This window comes from Macrobrachium rosenbergii, chromosome 5, assembly GCF_040412425.1.
Source record: "Macrobrachium rosenbergii isolate ZJJX-2024 chromosome 5, ASM4041242v1, whole genome shotgun sequence".
Lineage (NCBI taxonomy): Eukaryota > Metazoa > Arthropoda > Malacostraca > Decapoda > Palaemonidae > Macrobrachium > Macrobrachium rosenbergii.
In genome coordinates, this window is record NC_089745.1 from 37,921,186 (window position 1) to 37,947,989 (window position 26,804).

At 35.8% G+C, this 26,804-nt stretch overlaps 1 protein-coding gene and 1 long non-coding RNA gene across 20 annotated transcripts in view; one reads left to right on the forward strand and one right to left on the reverse strand.

Annotated features, from left to right (window-relative positions):
* LOC136838671 (uncharacterized) overlaps positions 1-26,804 on the forward strand; it is a 526,494-nt gene that overhangs the window by 253,585 nt on the left and 246,105 nt on the right. For both annotated transcript variants that reach the window (XR_010853079.1, XR_010853080.1), the window contains one exon: positions 1,790-2,018. This is a non-coding gene — a long non-coding RNA (uncharacterized lncRNA). The remainder of the gene's footprint in view (positions 1-1,789; positions 2,019-26,804) is intronic.
* LOC136838668 (GTP-binding protein GEM-like) overlaps positions 1-26,804 on the reverse strand; it is a 282,807-nt gene that overhangs the window by 28,416 nt on the left and 227,587 nt on the right. For 13 of the 18 annotated variants that reach the window (XM_067104023.1, XM_067104039.1, XM_067104038.1 and 10 more), the window contains 4 exons: positions 26,233-26,804; positions 15,576-15,709; positions 5,444-5,627; positions 1,918-1,995 (listed from right to left, as the gene is read on the reverse strand). The exon at positions 26,233-26,804 is cut by the window's right edge and continues 1,208 nt beyond it. In XM_067104023.1, coding sequence (XP_066960124.1) covers positions 1,918-1,995; positions 5,444-5,627; positions 15,576-15,709; positions 26,233-26,474 — 638 coding nt within the window. In that variant the 5' untranslated portion in view covers positions 26,475-26,804. The remainder of the gene's footprint in view (positions 1-1,917; positions 1,996-5,443; positions 5,628-15,575; positions 15,710-26,232) is intronic. The other 5 variants (XM_067104040.1, XM_067104036.1, XM_067104030.1 and 2 more) reach the window with 1 other exon arrangement.

Genomic DNA, 26,804 nt, shown 5'->3' on the forward strand with positions numbered 1-26,804 from the left:
AGAAGCTTTCAAAATGAGGTTTCCACAAGAAGAGGTTTCTGAGGAGTTCTTCCGAACGAAAAGAAATTTGTGGATCTGCTGTATTTACAACCGGAAGTTCGATGTTGTGAACTTGGTGAAGGAAAAAGTTGATTGTAAAGATGCAAAAAGTTTTGGCATCCAGGAGGCACAAGATAAGCTTAAATTGTAGGAGAGTAAACGTGCTGATAAATAAGTCTCCTGTTTAGGTAAATAACTGGTTGTGAAGCTTTCAGAATTTCATGATACTGTGAATTCATTTATGATTCAGTAGATATTGCCAGTGAGAAATAAGGATGCGTTGTTTTTAACATCTTGATGACCACTGAAACATTTCAGAACAGGAGAACCTTTTTTGGGTAATGCTTCATGTTACTTTAATGTAACTTTTTTTTTATCGTTCCACATTCATAGAAGTCGCATTTGCTAAAATAGTAGAGCGAGATATAATCAAGTGCTTCACTGTGACAAAATATGAGAAAATATGACATATGACAAATTATCTTTTGGGACGAAGTGACAAGCCCTCTTTGTTTTCTGTAAAGGGAATGTGTTCATAAAAAAAAGTTAAAGTTAAGAAATCATAACAAAAGAGGAAATTTATACATATATTAGATAATAGCTAGAAGGAAGTATCATGGAGGAAACTCATACAATTTCTGTAAATATCAATTACTACTACTACTATTACTACTTCTGTTATACAATAGTGATAATATTATAGTGCAGTATGTGTGGTGTATGCTTAGGGTATCGTCAGGTAAATCTTATTTAGAGTATTGTCAGGTAAATCTTAATTAGCATATCGTCGGGTAAATATTACTTAGAGTATCTTTAGGTAACTCTTAATTAGAGTATCGTCAGGTAAATCCTAATTAATCGTGATTTCTCTGTCTACATGAATCTGACTTTGGTAATCGCTGTAGTTTTTCGTCGAATTAATAAAAAAAAAAAAATAGTACAAAAAACAGTGAAATCAGTTCACACGGATGACTAAAACTCTCACATTATGAAAGGATTTTAACCAGTCATAAAACTTCTCGTTAACTCGATTGTCTGTTCAGCGCATGCGCTCGTGGGTGTGACAGTGTTGGGAAGGAAGAAAAGCGGAATTATTCCCTGTTTTGGAAACTTATAAAATATAAGTGTTTGCTACGGCCTTTCCACTTGAAGTAGAGTTGACGTTTATTGTGTTTTGACGGCTTCCAAGATTCCTTTGAAAATCGTAGATTATATTAGGCGACGATTCCAGTTAGCTAGAGTTACCTGAAAAGATTGTGTATATATATATATATATATATATATATATATATATATATATATATATATATATATATATATATATATATATATTATATATATATATATATATATGTATATATATATATATATATATACATATATATATATATGTATATACTACATATATATATATATATATATATATATATATATATATATATATATATATATATAATCTTCCATATTTCAATAAAAGTCTTTTCTTTAGGATATCAAACATTGATAAATGGCAATATTTTTCCCTAACAAAATTTGATTACCCTCTCACTAAGTATATAAATATATATATATATATATATATATATATATATATATATATATATATATATGTATATATATATATATATATATATATATATATATATATATGTATATATATATATATATATATATATATATATATATATATATATATATATATATATATATATATATATATATATATTCATTCTGCTAACTCTTTTTACAGAGACCACTACACACGCACTACGACCGTGTACTGTCTACACAAGGACTCTGGAGTGGCTACTCTGCAAAAGAAATCTGCCAGGGCTACCAACACTACGGCGATGATGCTGCTTAGATCTGTGAACCAACCTGTTGTTCGGAGTTACGTAGCTATCTTCTGAGGAAGACTGAAGTGAGGAGAATTCAGAGACAGTGGGAATGGAGTGCCTAGGCAGAGAAGAGGAAAAAAGGTAAGTGAAGGAGAAGGAAAGAGTTAGTTAGCTTGAGTGGAACGCCATCGGCGTTACAGACATTAGGAACAGATGACAGATAGACCGAAGGTAAAGTAGTCGATTAGCCTATGTGATTTTTCATATGCTTTGTTACAGGTTTTGAATAAAACTGATTAAAAACTCATACACTACACTTGACAGACCGAATGTACATAGTCGACTAGGTCTATGTGATTTTTTTGTTTTGTAGCAGGTTTTGAATAAAACTAATTAAAAACTATAAATGACCTTGACAGACAGTAGGTAGAGAGTCGATTAGGCCTATTTGATTTTTTATGTGTTATGTTGCAGGTTTTGAATTTAAAAACTTACACATAACACTTGACAGACCAAAGGTAGGTTGTTGATTAGGCCGATACGATTTTTCACATACGAAATGTTACAGGATTTGAATAAAACTGACTGAAAACTTATACATGACACTTCTTCAAGAAATATTCTTCGGGCTTTACATCATAATTCCTGTCCACAATCCAACAAAGTTATCATGTAGACTGAAATTTCAAACTAAAACGAAACTCTTATTTTGATTTTATCACTTCATAAACTTCTTGAAAGTATTCTAAAAACATCATCTTTCATGTACAAGAGTTTTCATTGTTCGTATTTCAAAAACTAAGAGATTCCTTCAGGCATTTATATCTGAGCTTTAAATCATTCTTAACCAAAATATAAAACTTTTCTGATGAAACAAAGATAAAAGGATATCATGCAGTAAAATTCTATGTCAGTAAAATTCAATGATGTAATCCAAGAAGATCCTTAGTCTAGGATTGCTGCTAATTGGTGACAAAAATTAATACTCAGGAGGATTAATCATGACAATTTCTGTGGAGTATCGAAGATTTTTGAGTCATTTTCACCGGAGAATTCTGTCATTTTTTCATTGATTTCTCTCTACATGTAGAGGGATTTCATTGTTTTAATTGGTCCCCTTGCGTTGCACGTTCGCAAAGAACGCAACCACTGTTGAAGCTCGGTTACTCTCTCTCTCTCTCTCTCTCTCTCTCTCTCTCTCTCTCTCTCTCTCTTACAGAAACATACATATATATGCAAACACAAATCTCTCTCTCTCTCTCTCTCTCTCTCTCTCTCTCTCTCTCTCTCTCTCTCTCTCTCTCTCTCTCTTACACAGACACACACACATACATACACACAAGCATAAATCTCTCTCTGTCTCTCTGTCTCTCTTTTACGCAAATACACACACACATACATTCACAGAAGCACGCACACACAAACATACAAACATACAAAAACTCGAAGGTGGTGATACAAGACACGTACAAAATTAAAACTGTAAAATTTCCACCATTACTTTTAGCTTTTCATTTATAAATTTAACACTATAATAGTCCCATCTACATCAACGTATTCACATTTCGTCAAAAGCTGCCATTAGAATTTGAGGTACAACAGTTGACCGTAGACATTGCAACACGAAAGAGATTATTCGTATGGAGTTCTGGCAGCTGCTTGAGTTTCGTATATTAGTGTCACTGTCCCATATGGTCTCGTATTGTCAATTCTTCCCAGATTATTTGGAGACACGTTTCAGGGCCCACTGTGTGCCCTTATGGTATATTCTCAAGCCTTCGGTGTTTGAGATGCCAAGAAAACTCATGGATTTTGGAATCACTCGGTACATTAGTTCGGATTTTTTTTTTTTTTTTTTAGTCACTAGGATTGCGATGAGACATAACAGCACAGTTCGCAGACTAACTGTAAATGAAAGTAACACTTGAACTGTGATTTATTAGTATTTATCGTAACTATAAATGAAAGTAACAAATTATAATTTATAGCAAATTCGTAACTACAGTATATGTGAAATTAACGCTTAAACTATAATTTATTAGTGTATATCGTAACTTCATGTAAAAGTAGCACAAACTATGATTTGTTTGTATATACCGTCCTATAGATGAAAGTAACGCTTAAAGTATAATTTTTTGATAAATATCGTAACAAAAATGAAAGTAACACTTCAACTTTAAATAATTAATAACCATCGTATCTAGACATGCCTCTTAATCATTATTCTCCTTGAAGTACATCTTCTGTTACTTCAGTTTTCCTATAGTTATTCTCATTATCGACTATCTTCTAATCATCTCATCAGTGCTCTGTAACATGTCAGTCTAACCACTTCATAACCTAAAACTCCTATTTTAATTACTTACCTTTAATTAACCTTTCTCTGATACCTTTCATTTTCTTAATTGGTTTGTTTTGCCTTCATACTTCAACATACTTCCTCATTCTAACATTTACGGGTTTATGCAAGGGATTGTCACATTTTAAAATACTTCAAGAGAAGTATTTTATAAACTGATACCTACTCACGAAGGGTTTGTACTTCGAACGAAAAATCTGTTGATCCTTTGTCGTATGTCATCTCCTAATTGTGTAACTCACTGGGACACAAATATATCATTACCTGGTCATACATAATACGGAGAAGGCCACACCTTTATTCAGTAAACAATTGTACATGCCTTCTGCTCCAGCTGATCTTTGTAAACATGTATCTTTTGGGATGGTTGAAACGTATTCCACCACAGGCTTCCCCATTCAGGGCACTGAGTTCACTTGTTTATTTTTACGAATTTTTTTCTATGGGAGTTTGGAGGTTTCTCTAATGGTTTTCGTAGTTGTGTGTGTTTTTTACGTTACCGAAATGCGCATAGCTGAAAGATTCACTTGCCAAGTTTCAAAATAGTTGTGTTTAAAAATCATCAAATATACTTATCACACTGAGCAGAGATGAGCCCAGTAAAAACAGGGTAAAGTTTTCTTCTTACTGCTTAAGGAGTTTTGAGAAAGTATAAAAGATCCAGCATTAATATACATAACAGCATAAAACATGAATTAATACCAACATTAAGAAATGCTCGCGTCATTTCTTGATAATTGCTGAGAATTCTATTCGAGTGCCATTTATTTCCAGAGTAATTACGATTTCCCTTCTCGCTCATTTGCGAAAACAAATACGAATGAAGATAAACAAAGAAATATTTCACTTTTAATGATGGCCTGGCTACTTGACCTTATTCAATAATTCGTTAATGTCGTTCAGTCGTCCTAGAAAGAGATTGAAAAGATAAATAAAGGAATAATTTCTGTTCATCTACTCACATGATAAATTGTTGCTGTTTTATATATATATATATATATATATATATATATATATATATATATATATATATATATATATATATATATATATATATATATATATATATATATACACACACATATATATATATATATATATATATATATATATATATATATGCAAACAGAATAAGAGTGTTTCCTTACAATTACGAACTGGCAGTTAATCCCTTCATCCCTTGATGGTGCCTCTTGAGAAAAGTTACCTGGATGCTGTGGAACAGACGGACGTGTTTGATCTCGACGTCTTGGAGATGAGAGAATCCCCCCGGTTGATGACGCCCTTGGAAGTGATCGAGAAGGACCTCAGGCGGTAGAGTTCCTCCGTGTCCCTCGGGTTGTAGGGCTTCTCCGGCAGGGAGCACACTCGAGGACGGAAGTGGTCGGGTGCTGGAAAAGGAGAAGGAAAGAGATCCTTGAGAGATCATGTTTTCGTTGGCTGCGTAAACATCAAATGTTCAAGAAAGGACGCAATGCACTACCCTGAAATAATTTACCCTTGGACGTTATTAATTAATTTGTATTTTGATCTCTTTATTTATTGATTTAGTAATCCGCTTCTTCTAATAACTGACCGCTTCTTGCTGTGTTTCCTGTTATATTCTGTGACTGCTTTGAAATGAACACCGTAATATTTTTTGGGAGCTTGAATTTCAAGTCGGTGGCCCCCGTTGTCTTATTCCATATGAAAAGGGTTTTATCATATGAATAACAATAGTAATAATAATTATAATAATAATAATAATAATATATTTAAGGAGCTTGAATTTCAAGTCGGTGGCCCCGTTGTCTTATTCCATATGAAAAGGGTTTATCATATGAATGAATAATAATAATAATAATAATAATAATAATAATAATAATAATAATAATAATAATATATGCAGACACTTAAGGCGAAACTCAAGTCAAAACTCATCGTCGGAAACATAATGAAACCCATAAACACATGGGCAGTACCAGTAAGCAGATACAGCCCGGGAATAGTGGAGTGGACGAAGGCTGAACTCCGTGGCATAGACCATAAAACTAGGAAACACAAGACAATATACAAAGCACTACACCCAAGAGCAAATACAGACAGACTATACATAACACGAAAGGAAGGAGGGAGAGGTCTACTAAGCATAGAGGGCTGCGTCAACATCGAGACCAGAGCACTGGGGCAATACTTGCAAACCAGCGAAGAGTGGCTAAGGAGTGCATGGGAAGAACGACTGATAAAAGTAGACGACGACCCAGATATATACAGAGACAGGAGAATGAAAAACAGAACAGAGGAATGGCACAGCAAACCAATGCACGGACAGTACATGAGAAAGACTAAAGACTGGCCAGCAACAAAACATGTCAGTGGCTACAGAGGGGAGAACTCAAGAAGGAAACAGAAGGAATGCTAACAGCGGCACAAGATCAGGATCTAAGAACCACATATATCCAAAGAACATAAAATGGAAATAACACCTTACCCATATGCAAGAAGTGCAGTATGAAAGACGAGACCATAAAACACATAGCAATCGAATGTGCAGCGCTTGCACAGAACCAGTACAAAAAGAGGCATGATTCAGCAGCAAAAGCCCTCCACTGGAGCCTGTGCAAGAAACACCAGATAGCTTGCAGTAATAAATGGTACGAACACCAACCTGAGGGAGTGTTAGAAAACGATCAGATAGAGATCTTCTGGGACTCTGGTATCAGAACAGAACAGAATAGACCAGACTTAATGCTGATTGACAAAAACAAGAAGATATCGCTCGTTGATGTCGCAGTACCATGGGACACCAGAGTAGATGAGAAAGAAAGAGAAAAAACTGATAAGGATCAAGACCTGAAAGTAGAAGTAAGAAGGATATGGGATATGCCAATGGAAATTGTACCCATAATCATAGGCACACTAGGCACAATCCCTGAAAATGAACCTGGAAATGATGGACTCCTAAGGAGGCAGGAAGCCCCACACTATAAATACAACTCAGTCGAATAGGATGACTGAGATAGAAAAAAAAAATAATAAGAATAAGAATGATCTAAAGCTTATCATAAACCAACGAAATGTGCTGGGAAAAGAAGATAAGTATTGGAATAAGCTTAATGCACCAAAATGGTTCAAATCCTTATAGATCGACATAGGCCCTAGAAAAAAAAATATATGAGTTCAATTCCATAATAATACAGAAAGAGCACATAAATCTGTGCCTAGTAAGTTATAGTATTTTCAATAGAGAAACAAGTAAAAAATGCGCCGAAGTTTTTTCGGCGCAATCGAGTTGTCTGTACAGCGTATAATGCTGTATGAAACCCTCGGCCACGGCCCATGAAACTCTCAGCCGCGGCCCATGAAACTTTCAGCCACGGCCCGTTGGTGGCCTGTGTTGTTGGCATCTATAGCGGTGCCAGACGCACGATCATGGATAACTTTAACCTTGAATAAAATAAAAACTACTGAGGTTAGAGGGCAGCAATTTGGTATGTTTGATGACTGGAGGGTGGATGATCAACATACCAATTTGAAGCCCTCTAGCCTCAGTAGTTTTTAAGATCTGAGGGCGGACAGACAAAAATGCGGATGGACAGACAAATAGCCATCTCAATAGGTTTCTTTTACAGAAAACTGAAAATGAACCTTCATTGATTAAAGAGGTTAACGGCCTGTGGGGTGTAAGTGCTTTCCTCGCTGCGCTGATAAATTCATCAATGAAAATGGAGAACTCAGTTCAAGAGTTGCTTCTTCCTTATCACAAACAGATTTTCTTATTTTGTCGAAAGTTAAATTGGATTACAAGTCCCTCGCAACTCTGACATCGCGTTATAACTTCGGCTGGGGCAAATTTCCTCGGTAATTCGAAGCGCTTCCCTTGTAGCTATTTCAGCGAAATAAATGAATCAGGAGACCGAGAGAAAGAAATAGGTATACGAAGTTTTCTTTTGTTTGTCAGAAAACAAGGGCTTCAAATAGGGTACCATCTGATCTGCAAGGTGCCTTCGGGGAGCATTGCGGGAAAGTATGAAAGACTTTTAACATCGTTTCTTCGATTTCAGGTCTTTTGGTTTCCGTCTCATAAAATTTTATCTTTTCCTTTTTGTTTCATCCTGCCTAATATCCAATACTGTCTAATATTCAGTGCTGTCTGATATCCAATAATGTTTGATATCCAGTACTTGACGTCTCGCTCCAGTTATTGCCAGTCGCTCACAAACAAACGCTTTGGGAAGGCACGGTTAAAGTGAAGACTGGGCCTTCGTGTTTGGTATGGTTAGAAGAAGAAGAAGAAGAAGAAGAAGAAGAAGAAGAAGGAGGAGGAGGAGGAGGAGGAGGAGGAGGATGAAAAGTAAAGGACGAGGGGGAGGAGAAGGAGGAGGAGGAGGAGGAGGAAGTCATCTGAGTATCCCAGTTTGGTTGTATTTCCTTATTTAATCAATGTTCTCTTAAGAGCTTGTAGGGTATAATATACGATAGCCTGTTCCTTAGAAAGATATACTTTCCGTTGCCGGTCTTAATCAACGCGTAAAACCTTTTAAACCTCTCGAAAGAAAAAGGAGATGCAAGATATATCTCCGCAACTAGAAAAATCGGGCCATTTAGGCTAACTGTGGTCTCCATTAGTATGCGTACCAGACATTATTTTCTTCGGCGGTTCTTGGACATAAGGATAAAAGGAGATGAGACGTTTACACATTAATATCTGTTGTTCATCTTCCAGTGATTTTAGAAATAACGAGATTCTTAGAAAGATGTGAAAACCTGTCTCGTTAACGTCGTTGATCAGTCGGCACTTCTTAGGTTGTAGTTTATGATGAAGAAGCGAATGAGATGTGTTATCAGAATGTATTAACCATAACGGGGAAACTTGTATTTGATTACTGATTTAATGTATACCGGTATGTTTATTCTTTTATTAGTGCCAGCGGAACTGGAAACCTAAGTCAATTACCTCTTTTCATGAAAGTAGATATTGGAAAAACAAATCCACAGTTATGTATGGCTACAAATATATTTGACAATAAATTTCTGCAGAGATCTTTCGGGAAGCTGTAGAGAGACTTGTTAAATTTTAGATATATTGTTTAACCAGACCACTAGCTGATTAACAGCTCTCCTAGGGCTGGCCCGAAGGATTAGATTTATTTTACGTGGCTAAGAACCAATTGGTTACCTAGCAATCCTTATTGTGGAATCCGAACCACATTATAGCATGAAATGAATTTCTATTTTTAGCTGAGAACGGAACCCGCGCATCCAGCGAGGAACTTAGATATATTGTACCCATACATAACTGTGGATTTGTTTCTCCATTTCACGACTCATGCTACCATGAGTATTTTTTAATTAAAGGCGATATTACACGGTCTGTTAACAACAAAAATTGGAAAATATTCCACAGCAGAGGATATAATCAGGAACCGAGCAGGGCACAACCTCGACAATTCTGACGGCCATACGACAAACTCGAGATACTGTAGAAAGGAGAGTGTTACGTGGCTGTCTCTAAGCGGAGGCGTCGATCGTCTCATCTCAGCCGTGTCTGAGAGAGTACCTGTAGAAAAAACTAATGTACTTTGTTGTAGGCACAAAGACAAATTAGAGACAAGGTAGCGACTTCTATGTGCTACATAGCAAACTGATATGTGATTATTATTATTATTATTATTATTATTATTATTATTATTATTATTATTATTATTATTATTATTATTATTATTATTCGGAAGGCGAACCCTATTCTTATTGAGCAGGCCTACAGGTGCCATTGCCTTGAAATTCAAGTTTCCAAAGATTATGCGTTTATTTGAAAGAAATTACAGATGATATAGAAACACAGAAAGAAGATATTAGTTATCAGAAAAACGATAAAAAACAAAGTATTGAACAAATAGATTAAAGTGTAAAGAAATCATTGAAACTAAAAGGCAATAACAACGATACTTCGTGAATTGCTGTTTAAATTCAAGTGTCTTTACTTTGTAGCTGCATTTCAGAAGTCAAGGCCAAACCACTTTTTAATCATGTTAGATGCGTTTTTGCCATTTATTCTCTTATCAAAAACCTTCCGTTACCGAATCACAAAAGTTGTCGGATAAACGTAGGAGCTGCATAAAGAAGAGCAAGTTCTCTCTCTCTCTCTCTCTCTCTCTCTCTCTCTCTCTCTCTCTCTCTCTCTCTCTCTCTCTCTCTCTTTTCTAAATTCATCATAATTATTGTTCCAGCCGTCATGACGAAATGGCCCTCCTCCACATCTTATCAGTCTTAATTACTGTTGGATCCACCGGCTTATCTGAACGAACTTTTAAGATTAGCGAAATTGCGCCATGCGTGGTTCTGTACCATCTGCACTCTTTGCTTTCCTTTTCTCTGTGCTATTTATACTATCTATACTTCTGGCAAGTTAAAAGGAAGTTATTAAGTACTCAAATTAACGTCTTCCTTTTCAGAGAACTTTCAGACTTCTTTTTTTTTCTTTCTATTATTTATACTATATTTATACATCTTGCAAGTGCAAAGCAAAGTCTTCCATTTCACAGAGTTTGCAGACTCTTTCCTTTCCTTCTCTCTGTGTTATTTATACTGCTTATACACCTTGCAAGTTTAAGGGAACTTGTTAAGTAGTCGTATTGATGTCCTCCGTTTCAGAGAGTTTTCAGACTTTCTTTTTTTCCTCTGTGTTATTTATATTATTTATTCATCATGCAAATTTAAGGGAACTTGTTATGTACTCGCACTGATGTCTTCCATCTTAGGAGAGTTGTCAAATGAGCTAAATGAAGAGCCTTATCATACTAGCATTTTACGAACAGTTATATCCTCTTTGTGATTCCAATTCAGATTGGAAATGTGCCACTTACCGAAAATTAATTAGCTTCAGTGCATTCATTTCATCATATATGGAAAATGTGCCCTTTTTCTGTTAAAATGCTGTTCCTGTGTCTTTTATATGTTAATAATGATACAATTTTCCAAATTTCCATAACAAAAAACAGACATTACAGTTTTTCTTCCTGCCATCAGAGTCTCCAATCCTGTTTTTGGCTCTGGAAACTCAAATCCGTGGTAAATTTTTTCTTTTGTTCATTTCTGTTTCACGAGATTCATCTTCCGGTTCCAAAAATGATTTGTCTTTTTCTCCGCGGAGGCTTATCTTTCATTACCAAAAACGACCAAATATTTGTTTTCTAAAGACGTATCTTTTTCGAAACCAAAAATTTATTTTCACTTTAGTCTCCCCAGATAAATTATAATTTACCAAAATAAAATTTAACAATTTAGTTTCCCAAGACTGATCTTTCATTACGAGTAAATTATCCATATATTTTTGTCTAAAGAGGTATCTTTTCTAACAAACAAAAAATAATTTTCACCCCCTTAAAATGTACAGTTTATTCTAATTCACATCCAAGTTACTCCGGCCGTATCTTAATTTAACAAAAAAAAAAGTACAATTTAGTTTCCTGAGACTGATCTTTAATCACCAGAAAATTATCCAAATATTTCCTTTACAAAGACGTAGCTTTCCTAACCAAAAAATTATTTACATTTTAGTATGGAAAGACGTATCTTAATTTACCCACCCCCGAAAAATATATAGCGTACAATTTATTCTGATTCACATTTCTGTTTCTCCAGCCGTATCTAAATTTATAAAAAAATAAAATACAATTTAGTTTTGACACTTTAGAATGCAAAGACGTATCTTAATTTACACCCCTTCCTTAAAAAAGATAGTTACAATGTATTCAGAGTCACATTTTAGTTTCTCCAGATAAATCATAATTTACCAAAACAAAATTTAACAATTTAGTTTCCCGAGACTGATCTTTCATTACCAGAAGCGATCCCTAAAGACATTAGTTTCCCCGGGGAGTTTCTCTCCGTCTCAGAAATTATCAGACGAGAAAGACGTGATATTATCTGCTTCCTCGCCATCTCTTCCAAATTATATCTCGGTCCTTATCCGCCTCGTTATAACGCTAAGAAATGTGGCAATCAGAATACCTCTTTTTCTTCTTCTGCTTCCTTCTCTGTCTTAGGTTCATGCTCGTGTGTGTGCGTATGTAATTTTACGGGCGTGCGCGCGCTGACACCTATAAATTAGACTTCTCTTTCTTAAGTCTACTTTATGTAATGTTTCGGCGTCAGTAACCTAGATATTGCGACGACCGTAAATCAGTGAATCTTGTAATGCAGCTGTTGCTATCTTTTGTTTATGATTTTAGCTCAGTTAAACATAAATAACTTTAGCATGTTGCTCCGTGGCACGTTGGGAGCCTATGAGGATTGTAGCATGTCCCACATGTTTCCCAAGAAGAATGCTTCATCACCTCATACTTACAAGCATAAACAACATGGGCATGTTTCTCCGTAGCACTTCAGGAGCCTATGAGGACTATAACATGGCCCACATGCTTCCCAAGAAGAATGCGTCATCACCTCATAATTACAAACATAAACAACATGGTCATGTTGCTCCATAGCACTTTGGGAGCCTATGAAGACTATAACATGGCCCACATGTTTCCCAAGAAGAATGCTTCGTCACCTCATACTTACAAGCATAAACAAAAAAGTTAAGTATACCTTTGTTTAACCAGACCACTGAGCTGATTAACAGCTCTCCTAGGGCTGGCCCGAAAGATTAGATTTATTTTACGTGGCTAAGAACCAATTGGTTACCTAGCAACGGGACCTACAGCTTATTGTGGAATCCGAACCACATTATAGCGAGAAATGAATTTCTGTCACCAGAAATAAATTCCTCTAATTCTTCATTGGCTGGTCGGAGAATCGAACGCTGGCCCAGCAGAGTGCTAGCTGAGAACGGTACCCGTCCGTCCAATGAGGAACTACACAAGCATCAACAACATGGTCATGTTGCTCCGCTGCACTGTGGGAGCTTATGAAGACTATAACATGGCCCACATGTTTCCCAAGAAGAGTTCTTCATCACCTAATACTTACAGGCATTAACAACATGGTCATGTTGCTCTGTAGCACTTCGTGAGCCTATGAAGACTATAACATGGCCCACATGTTTCCCAAGAAGAATGCTTCATCACCTCATACTTAGAAGCATAAACAACATGGGCATGTTGCTCCGTAGCACTTCGGAAGCTTGTGAGGACTGTAACACGGCCCACATGTTTCTCAAGAAGAATGCCTCATCACCTCATACTTACAAGCATAAATAACATGGGTATGTTGCTCCGAGGCACTCTGGGAGTCTATGAGGACTATAACATGGCCCATGCTTCCCAAGAAGAATGCTTCATCACCTCATACTTACAAACAGAAATAACATGGGAATATTGCTCCGAAGCACTTTGGGAGCCTATGAGGACTATAACATGGCCCACATGTTTCCCAAGAAGGATGTTTCATCACCTCATACTTAAAAGCATAAACAACATGGGCAAGTTGCTCCATAGCACTTCGGGAGCCTATGAGGACTATAACATGGCCCACATGTTTCCCAAGAAGAATTCTTCTGTACCTCATACTTACAAGCATAACAACATGGGCACATGTTGCTCCGTAGCACTTTGTGAGCCTATGAGGACTATAACATGGCCCACATGTTTCCCAAAAAGAATGTTCATCACCTCATACTTACAAGCGTAAACAACATGGGTATGTTGCATTTTGGACTATAACACGGCCCACATGTTTCGCAAGAAGAATGACTCATTACCTCAACTTACAAACATAAACAACATGGGCATGTTGCTCCGTAGCACTTTGGGAGTTTGAGGACTATAACATGGCCCACATGTTTCGCAAGAAGAATGCTTCATCACCTCATACAAGCATAAACATCAAGGGCATGTTGCTCCGTAGCACTTTGGGAGCCTATGAGGACCGTAACATCACAAGATACAGAATTCTTCATCACCTCATACTTACAAGCATAAACGACATGCGCATGTTGCTCCGAGGCAATCTGGTATCATATGAGGACTGTAACACAACCAACATGTTTCCCAAAGAGAAGAATGCATCACCTCATCATGTATAAAAATGTAGGTTAGTTTTGGGTACGCCGGAACAAAAATATGACTGTCACCAAGAGTATAAAGACTGCTTGGCGAGTCGTGTAAAGGCTTTAAACTTCAATAAATGGTGATTCTTAGTAGGCAGGGCAAAAAGTGGGCAAGAACTTGAGTCATCTCTTACAGAAATGCGATATTTTGCATTTTTCTCCTACACATTCACTTCTATTTCTCCTGAGAGCCATGGATAATCATGTGAAATTAACTACGTATTCGATGCGCTCAGTGTTTGTTTTACATTTACTTGAGGATATAGGGCTGTGTTGGTAATTCTTCTGTTTTTTTTTTTTTTTATTGTGTTTGTCACAATTTTCCATCAGTTTTGGGAAGTGAAGGAGAAGAAGAAGAACAACAACAACAACAACATCAACAACAAAAGAGAGAGAGAGAGAGAGAGAGAGAGAGAGAGAGAGAGAGAAGGTATTATGCTAATAGTTTGAAATTACACCTGTTTTAAAGAAGTTATCGTCCTTATTTTCTTTGATTAAAAATATTCATATTTATACTAATTATACTAATCCGTACTTGCTGATTATTCTCGTAATTATCGTCAATAGAAATGTTGTCAAAGAAGCAACGTAAGTAATAATTCAAGTATTGAAAAGCTATACTTGTAATTATTCTTATATTAATTTTTGCATTGCCAGAACAAGTGAAATCGAAACGATTATATTGACGTCATCCTGCTGTATATATAAATTTTAGAATATCATAAGATCACGAACGTTTTATTTTCCGGTATGATATGCATCGCTATGACTGTAAATTTTGTTATGTAGACTTCTTGGAAGCAAAACCTTCAATAAACTTTCACTAGGAAAGAAAACTACTTTGACAAATCCTAAAAAGTTGACACTAAATTTACAGGAATAGGAACAGCGGGCACCCAATGTTGATATCAGTGGCTAAAGAATTTCTGCAATGAATTACCTCCCCTCAAACTTATTATTTCTACTGTGACAGGAAGCGATAGTGATTCAGTAAAGAAAAACAAATCAATTTATTTGGTTAAGAAAAATGCCTCTGTAGAATACCAAGTTTTTCTTTTCTAATTTTTATTTTTCATGTAAACACTTTATTAGTGCAAGTTTATAAAACCAAGTTTTCTTTTAATTTTAATCTTTTTGTAAACACTTTATAAGTACAAGATTATAAAACCAAGTTTTTCTTCTTAATTTTTTTTGTAAACACTCGTTTTTTTTATTTATTCACTTAAACTTTGTTTTCCACATTGGCTTTTTTCTTAATCATTCGAGACAAATACGAAGGATGTGCTTTGCTTCGTCCATTACTTACTGGGCAACTCCAAGAAATTCGATCTTCGGCGCTGCTTGTAGCGAGCGTAGTTGAGGGGGGCGACGTCCCCGGCCTCGCTGTCCCTCGAAGAACGCCTGGAGGCCAGGTAGGCAAGGTTACCCCCTCTCACAGGACTGGATGGAAAAAAAATAATTGCAGGTAAATCAATCAGATTCAGTGAACGTATCAACTGTCAAGGTATTGGCAGGTTATCCAAGTTAATGTCTTGCATAATAAGCAAAATAATTTTTGTGGGAGAAACATAGCCGGGAGTTTAAATGAATGTAATTAAGTAATTATGTAATCAACAAAATAATTTATGATTGAATTAGCATATCATGGAGCACATTTCTTGATTAACAAACACATTCTCGTATGCCTTTGACAGTGGCCGTCACACACAAACACTCACTTTACTTATTTACATGAAATTGCCATTAAGTTTGAATTCCAAATTAGCGTTCGCCATGCTCTCTCTCTCTCTCTCTCTCTCTCTCTCTCTCTCTCTCTCTCTCTCTCTTTAAGTTGAAACCATGTAATCTTGAGGGCTTGCATTTACTCCTTGCTGTGAAAAATAAGAACAAACCTTTATAATGAAGCTGAGGATTATTCTCTAATTTTATTGTTGTATCATAAAACCAATCAATATTTTGTGGTTTAAAGATAACCTAGGAGTTTTAGGATATAAATTAAATGTTCAAGCATTTATGTATCTCATATCACAGCTCGACAGACGTTGTAAGTTGGATAGATATTAATTTTCAGACCTTAGGTAGTTATAGAATTAAGGTACAGAATGCTGTATACGAAACGTGAAAAAGCAAGCCTCCTCATTAATAATAATAATAATAATAATAATAATAATAATAATAATAATAATAATAATAATTTGTCTAATTCCTCTGCTGCTTCCGCTGCCATTTCTGGTTTTCCTCCTGACGAACGCAACGTCAGGAGGAAAACCAGAAATGGCAGCGGAAGCAGCAGAGGAATTAGGACAACTTATATTCACCTCTCCAAAAGAAGAAAAAGACAGCATCAGGAGATTAGAAAAAGATTACTTTAACCCTTTCACTGCGATGAACGACTATTGCCATCTGTTGGAAGTTTTAAGAAATACGGGCCTACAGTACTTACCGGAAACATCTTCCACATCACTTGCAGAATTTGGTAGGTTACTGGGGTTTTCATGATATTATGCAAAGTTGGATTCATGATATGTAAATTTTCTATATATAAATATATCTATATTTATTCAAATATATACTGTACATATACATGCATGTATATAAATATATAACATATATATATATATATATATATATATATATATATATATATATATATATATATATATATATATATATATATATATATATATATATATATAGGTATCACTTTTGTCTGTTATAGACCAAGCCATTATTGCATTCCTTGACTTTAATGAACTTAGCTTTTTGATGGGCAATGAACAGAGGGAAGTTGTTTTTACATTTTGTTATATCCTTATCATTGAACGTACAATGAAAAATATTAACTATACAGAATGGATATTTACATATGAAACTAAACACAAGCAGTACATGGATTCCTTTGTGTAAAGAACATCATTGTTCCTCCGGCAAACATAAGTGAGTCTAATTTCCTTTCCGTCAGATTGAGGCTGGCTCCTACTGCCTCGTGCCAGCTCGTAAGAACTGCAAGTCTTTTCTGTAGTCTTTTGTTTGCTTTTTCCAAGTGTTCCGTCCTCATCTCGAGGTTCTTGAAGTCGCGGAGTAACGTTTCGTTCTTTGCCTGCAGATTTCGCAGCTCATCTTCCAGAAGAAGATTCCTCTTGTCCATGCTGCTGGCCAGCCTCGCCATCTCTTCCAGCCGGTGGTCTTTCGCTTGCAAGTAAATTATCCTGTTGACTAAGCTTCATTTTTCTCTTGTAGCTGACATTGGAGGAAGCCATTTTCTTTCGACAGCTTTCCAACTTGCTCTTGCATTTCTCGAACGTTTAACTGGAGGTTTTCCTTCTCAGTCTTACAGTGGTTGAGTTCGTTTCCTAGTCCTCTGATTCCTTCAGTCATCTGCATCCTCTGTTCTCTCATCACACGCAGTTCCGTGTCCAGCTGACTTGGTACTTCCTCTTGTTGACGAAGTTGACAATTGCTTTGCCAACTGAGCAGTCAGGCTCATTACTTTGTTGTTCGGGTATCACTTAGCTACTGGACAGCGGCACCGTTCTGAGTCAGTCGCTTAGTTTCTGCTTTCATCCTCGTTATCTCGTCTCCCAGCATATTTATGCACATTTTCCTGAGCCGGCATCTCCTTCTGCGTCAGCTGCCTTTCGTTCTCAAGCAAAAGGATCTTGTCCTCCAAGATTCTGCTGTTCCCTCTTCTGCGTGTTAAACCGTCCTGTGTACGACTGCTTATCCTTCCTGTCTGTTTCCAGTTCCTTTCTGTGCATCTCCTCCTTTTCTTTTTCCGTTTTATTTTCTTGAAGAGCATTTTTCAGATCATGAACTCTTTTGGTTAAGTTGACATTCGCCAGTATCAGATTCTTCCTCTCTTCTCTTTCGAGACGAAATTCTCCCTGCAATGCTTCAGTTTTCCATTGTAATCATCATCTTCGATTTTCTGCTTCTTAATGGTGTCCAGTATGTTGCCTGTTACAGCGCTAGCCAATCCAAAAACAGCAACCAGAAGCAAATTCTTGATTCCAGAGGCGGCTTCCAGACCTGGGTCCATTTTGCACACCAAAAACTGCTACTAGGCTGAGGCAAGGCAAAAGAAGTTGTAGACCCATTTCGGAGTCTGTAACGACAGAACCGACTCTTCAGCTTATATTCACCTCCCTCTCACATTTTTCTTTCTGTGTTTTTCAGAATTTCACAAATTTTCTCTAGAAAAATCTAAAATTTTTCCAATTTATGCATCACTAAATCCGTAAAAAAATATCAAATAACCTTGGAGACTCGTCGTTATGGATTTCACATCATTAAACATAACTCTTAATCCCGACCATCTTTATCACTTGTATACCATCAGAATGACTCTTACTGGCTGCTCTAGGAGCAAGATCCCGTGCCGGAATAAGGCCAACTTATTTTCAAACATGTACACACCGTACACCTGTCTCAGACCCACTATTGTACCAAACGTTTTACTCTCTCTCTCTCTCTCAATGATTGCGTAAAATGTTTGGGACGTGTATATGTATATATGTATATATAATCTATATATATGTATGAATGTATGTATATGTACATATATACATATATATTATAAATATATATAATATATATATATATATATATATATATATATATATATATATATATATATATATATATATATATATATATATATATCACTCTAAGAAATCGAGGAAAAATTATTTGCTTCTGATTCAGAATCTGATTATGATATACTGTAGATGATTCTGACCTGGTGGAAAGTGAGGATGATGATGTTAATGATGGTGATGATGTGCTAATGTTGCTGTGCCATACACATGGACTGAAGTTGAATTAAATGATAATAATCCCAAAGAGGTCGATAGTACAATAATTTATACACTCATAAGGTAATTAGATTGACAGTTTGACTCCTATGAATGCTTTGCTAAATTATGTCCCTAGGAAATAGATGATAACGTAAAAAAAGAATTAAATATTTCTATTTTATGATAGCCAAGAAGCAAACTTTGCCTAAAAGATCATGGTATGTTTATTTTTCAGTTGAAAGTTATCTGAGTTAAAACACCTTCATATTAGTTACATCTAGTTTCAGAGCAGTACTTGCAAGGGACAGATATCAGTTTGATGGCGCAGAGAAAGGATGATTGGTATCATTAAAAAAATAAAGACATCTATATAATTTTGTACATATTTTGATGTATAGCATTTATACAGAATGTACAGTACAAGAAGTATTGCAAATATGGAACATGAATATATGATACACTGATAGTGTACTAACAGGATTACTTGTGCCACTAACGAAGACCTCAGAGTCAATGACTTTTCATTTTTTTTTTACTTTTTCCAATTTTTAATCATTTATTGACGCATGATGTATTAATTGCAAGCTAAAATGAAGTTCATTCCCGAAAATATAGGGCTTAAAGGTGTAGTACATTTTTCATTTTTTAAGCTGGAACCACTTTCAAATGTGCACGTAGCTGGGAATGAGAGTCAAAATAAACTCCGCTGCGAAAGGGTTAAACTGAATGGCATTGTAGTAGTAATCAAATAATAATAATAATAATAATAATAATAATAATAATAATAATAATAATAATAATAATAATAATAATAATAGTAATAATAATAATAATATGTCCCGCTAAAAAGAACGGCAGCATCAGCTGAATTGATTTTATACAAGATCTTTTCGATTCTTCTCATATTCTCTTTTCTTCAAGGCTGGTATCTGCTAAGAGGTGGCCAATGTACAGTCTGGATAAAGGGGAAAGGCAATAGTTCTGAATATAGTGATTATAGTATCTCCCTTTAAACAATAATACTAATAATAACAGAAATGATTGCTTGGGCTGATACAACTGATATCACCAAATACTGGTCATGAGTTCTAGATAAAGCGCGTTCATGTTTACCGGAAATAGAGGTGGGTTACCGCGAACAGACTAATTGCCTATAAAGCCTCAAATTAGCGTGTAAATTGCTTAATTGTTAAATGCGTCAGTTCACTGGATTTACTTAACAGTTTGTGATTATACATAATAGAATTTCCCTTGTTTTTTTTTTCACTGAATAATCACTTCCGCGAATCAGACCTCAGTTATGCAAATTTTCTGGTACATTGATGAAATTGCGAGTTTCCTGTAAGGAAAAACTATTAAGATTTATCAGGAAAAGGATGCACAGGGAATATCCATTACATTATATCCCATAACACTTCTGTGTTATGGGATATAATGTAATGGATATTACACTTAAGCAACGTAAACAAAGGATTAGTTCCCCGGTTTTACGTTTGTAATGTAGTCTCTTTCGCTATTTGTTTGGATTGTATCGGTTTTCGCCTGTCTACCATTCCTACTGTCCAAGATGAAATGTTACATTCGTTTTCCAGTCGACTTCTCACTGATTAATTCAATTTCCTTGATTTTTTTTTCTGTCGGATGGGGTGGGGTTGTCTAAGGCGGGTGGGGTTGGGGGAGTTTGATGGAGGATAAAATTTGTGGTAGATCCTTACACCTCATCATTAATATCCTGAGGCCCCGAGAGTCCCTACATACTCATTAATAGCCTATGAGCTCTCGAGAGTACCCACATACTTATGTAGGCCCAATCCTTCATCCACATCATTTTGTCTGGTTTCTTCAGCAGAGGAACTTAATTTCGAGGATGTAGCTCTTCCTTCCTCCCTTGAGAGACGGTCTTTTCATTAGAAGCTGCTGCAATTAATCCAGTTTTTCAAGTAACGGGGAAATCTCAGGTAAGGGTAATTCCCTAACCTCTCTTGAGGCGGATTCAGACGTATTTTTCATGCTTTTTTAAATCTATTTTCTCATACCTCCTCTAGAACTAATTTCATCTTGCTTTCTGTTTTCTTAGTGAGTCACTTAGCTTTTAGCTTCTTGATTATTTTTTTATAAGTTACTCAATTTTAGTAAGTCACTGAGCTTTGACTTCTTTGTATATAAGCTACTCGTCTTATTTGAGTCGCTTATATATAAAGAATCTTCAGTAAGTCACTTAACTTTTAGCTTCTTGGATATTTTTTATTTAAGCTACTAATTTTTCATGAGTCACTTAACTTTTAGACTCTTTATTTATAAGCTAGTCATCTTCAGTGTGTTGCTTATATATATATAAATATATATATATATATAGAATCTTCAATAATATATATATATATATAGAATCTTTAAGTCTTTTAGCTTCTTGAATTATTTTATTTAGGCTACCAATTTTAGTGAGTCACTTAGCTTTAGCTTCTTAGTAAATAAGCTATTCATCTTCAGTGAGCCACTTATATATAAAAATCTTCAGTGAGTCATTTAGCTTTTAGCATCTTGATTATTTTTTAAGCTACTAATTTTAGTAAGTCACTTAGCTTTAGCTTCTGTGTATATAAGCTATTCATCTTCAATGAGTTGCTTATATATAAAAAGTCTTTAGTAAGTCACTTAACTTTTAGCTTCTTGGATATTTTTTATTTAAGCTACTCATTTTTAATGAGTCACTTAAATTTTAGATTCTTTATATATAAGCTAGTTATCTTCAGTGAGCCACTTATGTATAAAAAATCGTCAGTGAGTCACTTAGCTTTTAGCTTCTTGGATATTTTTTATTTAAAACTACCAATTTTAGAGAGTCACTTCGCTTTAACTTATTTGTATATAAGTTGCTCATTGTCAGTGAGTCGCTTATATATGAGGAATCTTCTGTAAGTCACTTAGCTTTTAGCTTCTTGGTCATTTTTTATTGAAGCTACTCATATTTAATGAGTCACTTAGCTTTTAGATTCTCTATAAGTGAGCTACTAATCTTCAGTGAATTGCTTATATATAAAGAATCTTCAGTGATTCACTTAACTTTTATATTCTTTCTATACAAAGTAGTTACTCCAGTGAGTCGCCATGTACAAAGAATCTTCAGTGTGTCACTTAACTTCTAATTTCTTGGTCATTTTATATATAAATAACTCATCTTCGGTGAGTCACTTAGCTTTTAGTTTCTTGGTCATTGTATATGTAAATTACTAAATTACTTCTTCGAGTCACTTAGCTTATAGCGCCTTGGTCGTTTAATATGTAAGCTACTCATCTTGAGTGAGTCACTTAGCTTGAAGCTTTTCAGTTATTTTATATATGTACTATTCTTTAGTGAGCCCCTTAGCTTTTATAGTCCTGGTAACTTTATATATAAGCTACTCCTTTTTCGTGGGTCACTTAGCTTTTAGCTTCTTAGCATCTTAGCTTTTTAACTTCTTTCTAATGAACGCCATATTCTTTGGATGCTTGAATTTCAAGGTTGTGGCCCTTGTAGGCTTGATCCATATGAATAGGGGTTTATTATCTGTATAATAATAATAATAATAATAATAATAATAATAATAATAATAATAATAATAACAACATATGATAGGAGTAGACCTTCTTTTAGATGTGTTCTGTTAAAATGAATGGCAGCATTAGTGGAATAATAATAATAATAATAATAATAATAATAATAATAATAATAATAATAATAATAATAATAATAATAATAATAATAAAGAAAAATTAGAAAAATAAGAGACGTACGTAATTCAAGGGAAAGCAGCAAGACGGACGACATGCCAACGAAACAGGAGGCCTTTGGTTGGAACGTTACAAAACTGCATAGCAGCAGACTAGATGCAGATAAAATGAAGAGATGTAGAAACATGGCTTCTTCGAATCTGAAAGGCTTACTGGAGTATTCTCCTCAAAAGTGGAGTCAAAAGGAGGGCGTGTCTGACTGCAAACCTTTTAAAAGAGCGACTGCATGCGAAAGAGAGAGAAAATGCCTTCGAGTTGCTTCAGAGAGAGTGAGAGAAATGCCTTCGTGTTGCATAAGTTGAACATATTCATAAATAGGAGGAAGGAGAGAGAGAGAGAGAGAGAGAGAGATGCCTTCGTTTTGCATAAAATTGAACATATTCATGGATAGAAGGAAGGAGAGAGAGAGAGAGAGAGAGAGAGAGAGAGAGAGAGAGAGAGAGAGAGAGAGAGAGAGAGAGAGAGAGAGAGAGAGAAATGTCTACGTGTTGCCTAAAGTTGAACATAGAGAGAGAGAGAGAGAGAGTTTCGTTTTGCATAAAGGTGAACATATCCATGGATAGATAGATAGAGAGAGAGAGATCTTCGTGTTGCATAAAGTTGAACATATTCATAGATTGGAAGAAGGAGAGACAGACAGACAGAGAAATGTCTTCGTCTTCTGTAAAGTTGAACATATTCATAGAGAGAGAGAGAGAGCTTCGTGTTGCATAAAGTTGAACATATTCATAGATAGAGGAAGAGAGAGAGAGAGATACCTCCGTGTTGCATAAAGTTGAATATATTCATAGATTGGAAGAAGGAGAGAGAAAGAAAAAGAGACACAGACAGACAGACAAAGAGACAGAGAAATGCCTTCGTGTTCCCTGAAGAAAACTAGATAAAGTTGAATATATTCATCTATAGGAGAGAGAGAGAGAGAGAGAGAGAGAGAGAGAGAGAGAGAGAGAGAAACTGGCCAGACAGACAGACCGAGGGATGCCATCGTGTTGGCTGAGGAAGAAGGAAATAAAGTTGAACGGAAGAAGCAATATTCTAGTTGAACAGTATTGTAACAGTGGGAGGAGAAGCAATACTTTAGAAAAAGGAGAGACATTACTCTAGGTGACGGCTCACTACGGATGGGAGAAACAACACCTGGAACAAAAGCTTTAATTTATTAGGCGATTTTTGTTATTAGAGGAAATTCGTATCAGTTATTATTATTGTTATTATTATTATTATTATTATTATTATTATTATTATTATTATTATTATTATTAATCAGAAGACGAACCCTATTCATATGGAACAAGCCCACCACAGGGGCCATTGACTTGAAATTCAAGCTCCCAAAGAATATGGTATTAATTAGAAAGAAGTAACAAGTTTAAGGGAATTACAGAAAGAAGCGATAAAAAATAGATAAAAAAATTAATAAATAAATAGAAAAAATTAAAAATATGAAAAGTTACAAATATTTAAACAAATTATTACCATTATCGAAGGATGTGAATCGGTTTGAAGTGTCTAAATGAATTCGTCAGAGATAAATTAGCAAGTTAATAAATAAATAGAAAAATTGTAAAAATTTAACATTAAAAAATCTAAGAATTAAAGAGAAAAGTTATCACCGTTATCGAAAGGCGTAAATGAATTAGTATGTTCTTTTATTCATTGTGTTTTATAATTCCAAGTATAAAAATCAAATGATGCAAATAAATAAAGGTGGCAATATTGTCATTTATACTCAAGAACAGAGTAAAAGTGAAAAGGTAAATATTGGTTTTAATTTCCCGTCAGGAAAGTCATTGTCTTTCACCTCCATTCTTTCGTATCAATTTCTCCTTCGGGCGTTGGGTTTCCTGGGTCGTACAATACACACATCCGCCCTCGTGCTCTCTCTCTCTCTCTCTCTCTCTCTCTCTCTCTCTCTCTCTCTCTCTCTCTCTTCCTCAGAGTTTATGAAGCATGACATCACCCTGATAAAAAGTGAATTATCTTAGACTGGATCCCGAATATATACTTTTAGAGTAACATTTCTCTCTCTCTCTCTCTCTCTTCCTCAGAGTTTATGAAGCATGACATCACCCTGATAAAAAGTGTATTATCTTAGACTGGATCCCGAATATATACTTTTAGAGTAACATTTCTCTCTCTCTCTCTCTCTCTCTCTCTCTCTCTCTCTCTCTCTCTCTCTCTCTCTCTCTCAGAGTTTTATTGCAGCATGACGTCATTCTGACACAAAGTGTATTCTCGGGGACTGGATCCATCATATACACTTTTAGAGCAAATCTCTCTCTCTCTCTCTCTCTCTCTCTCTCTCTCTCTCTCTCTCTCTCTCTCTCTCTCTCTCTCTCTCTCTCGTGTACCAAGCTCCTTTGTGTATAACGTACGCATCCTCAGGGTTCAAAGTAAAATAGTAATCCTAACAGCTAATTAAGGCACATGTGAGATACGAAATAGCATTATCAGTCACACGAATGTTAGGTAGTTCATCCCCAATATTTCTTTTCGATAGAAAGGTCAGGATTTGCAAAAACTCAGTCTTAATTTTGGACGAAGGGGATATCTCCCAGTTATATTTACAAGTTTCAGTTTGAATTCTGCGGCATTTCTGTAGAATTCTGATTCCTTCACAATGGAGACGATTTCTGACTAAAATAAGTGCTTATTGATATCATGTAGCAATAAGGTGTGTTAGAACAATTCTAAAAGCCACAAAGTTCCCATAAATATTCTGCAGTGAGTTTTGTCATTATTAGTAATCTAGGACACACACACACACACACACTATGGGCTAGGGTTAGGCTTTGGTCTGTTCTCATTGTTTGCTTTTTAATGTTGAAATCTGTTATTCTTATTTTAGACATTCCCGAGGAAACGTCTTTAAAGGCACGACTTGCAAGCACTTGTTTTTTCCCGTGTGCAATCATTTTCAAGTCCAAGATATATATTTTTTAAAGGTTTTATTCTACAAGAAAATTACACTGATATAGGGGTCTCTTCTGCTGAGAAATCAGTTTACTGATAACAACAGTGACTGTATTTCATAAGATTCTTACCTAACCTAAAGCGAAGGTAAATCTGATGATTAAAGGTAATTTATAAAAAAAATGGGTAAAAAAGAGAGCATAAGTGACTTCGTGACCTCAGAGGCTTTTAGAATCAAATGGGTTTCATTGATTTTGGGTTAGAATTTGTTCAGTCTTCCTTTGCAGTAAACGTAATTTAATTTTATAAATATGTCGCTCTTAGTGGGATGTAAACAAGATGGAGGCAGGAAACAAGCAGGGAAACATGGTCTCTTCCTTTGCAATAAACCTATTCAATTTTATAAATAAATAGCCCTTAGCAGCATGTAAACAAGAATATGGAGACGAGAAATGAATAGGAAAAGATGGCCTCTCCATATCTTACCTCGCAAGAGGCGAAGTCGAACAAGGTCTCGAGGAACCTCGCGGTGACCTGGGACTCATCGGGCTGACGGGGCTCTTGGGCGTGAAAGGACTCTTGGGACTTTTCGGACTCTTGGGACTCAGAGGCGACATGATGACGTCCGAGTCTATGTAATCCTGAGACGTCCCGGAGTTTTGGTAGCCACTGAGCGAGGTCGACTCGCTGTCCGTCGAAGTGAGTCGAATGCTGGCCAGGCGCGACATGGTGATGGAGGGTTTCCTAGCTGTTGGGCTCCTGGGGGATTGTGGGAGCGGGGAATTGGGGGGATGCTGGGACAGGGGGGAAGGGGGAGGATGTTTCGGGTGTTTGAGGGTAACGGGGATGTCTATGATGTCCGTCGTGGTGGTGGTTTGAGTAGGCGCGGAGACGCCTAGACCGTTCTCGAAGTCAGTTAGTGGGGAGAACCGCCCTCCTTGGGGCTAATATAGGTCTACAGGTCAGCGGATGAAGAGTTTTTCTTCTTCGTCTTCTCCTTCTCCGTCGCGAAGACGATGGGTATCAGGAGGACTCGTTAAACAAGCACAAGCAAAGGA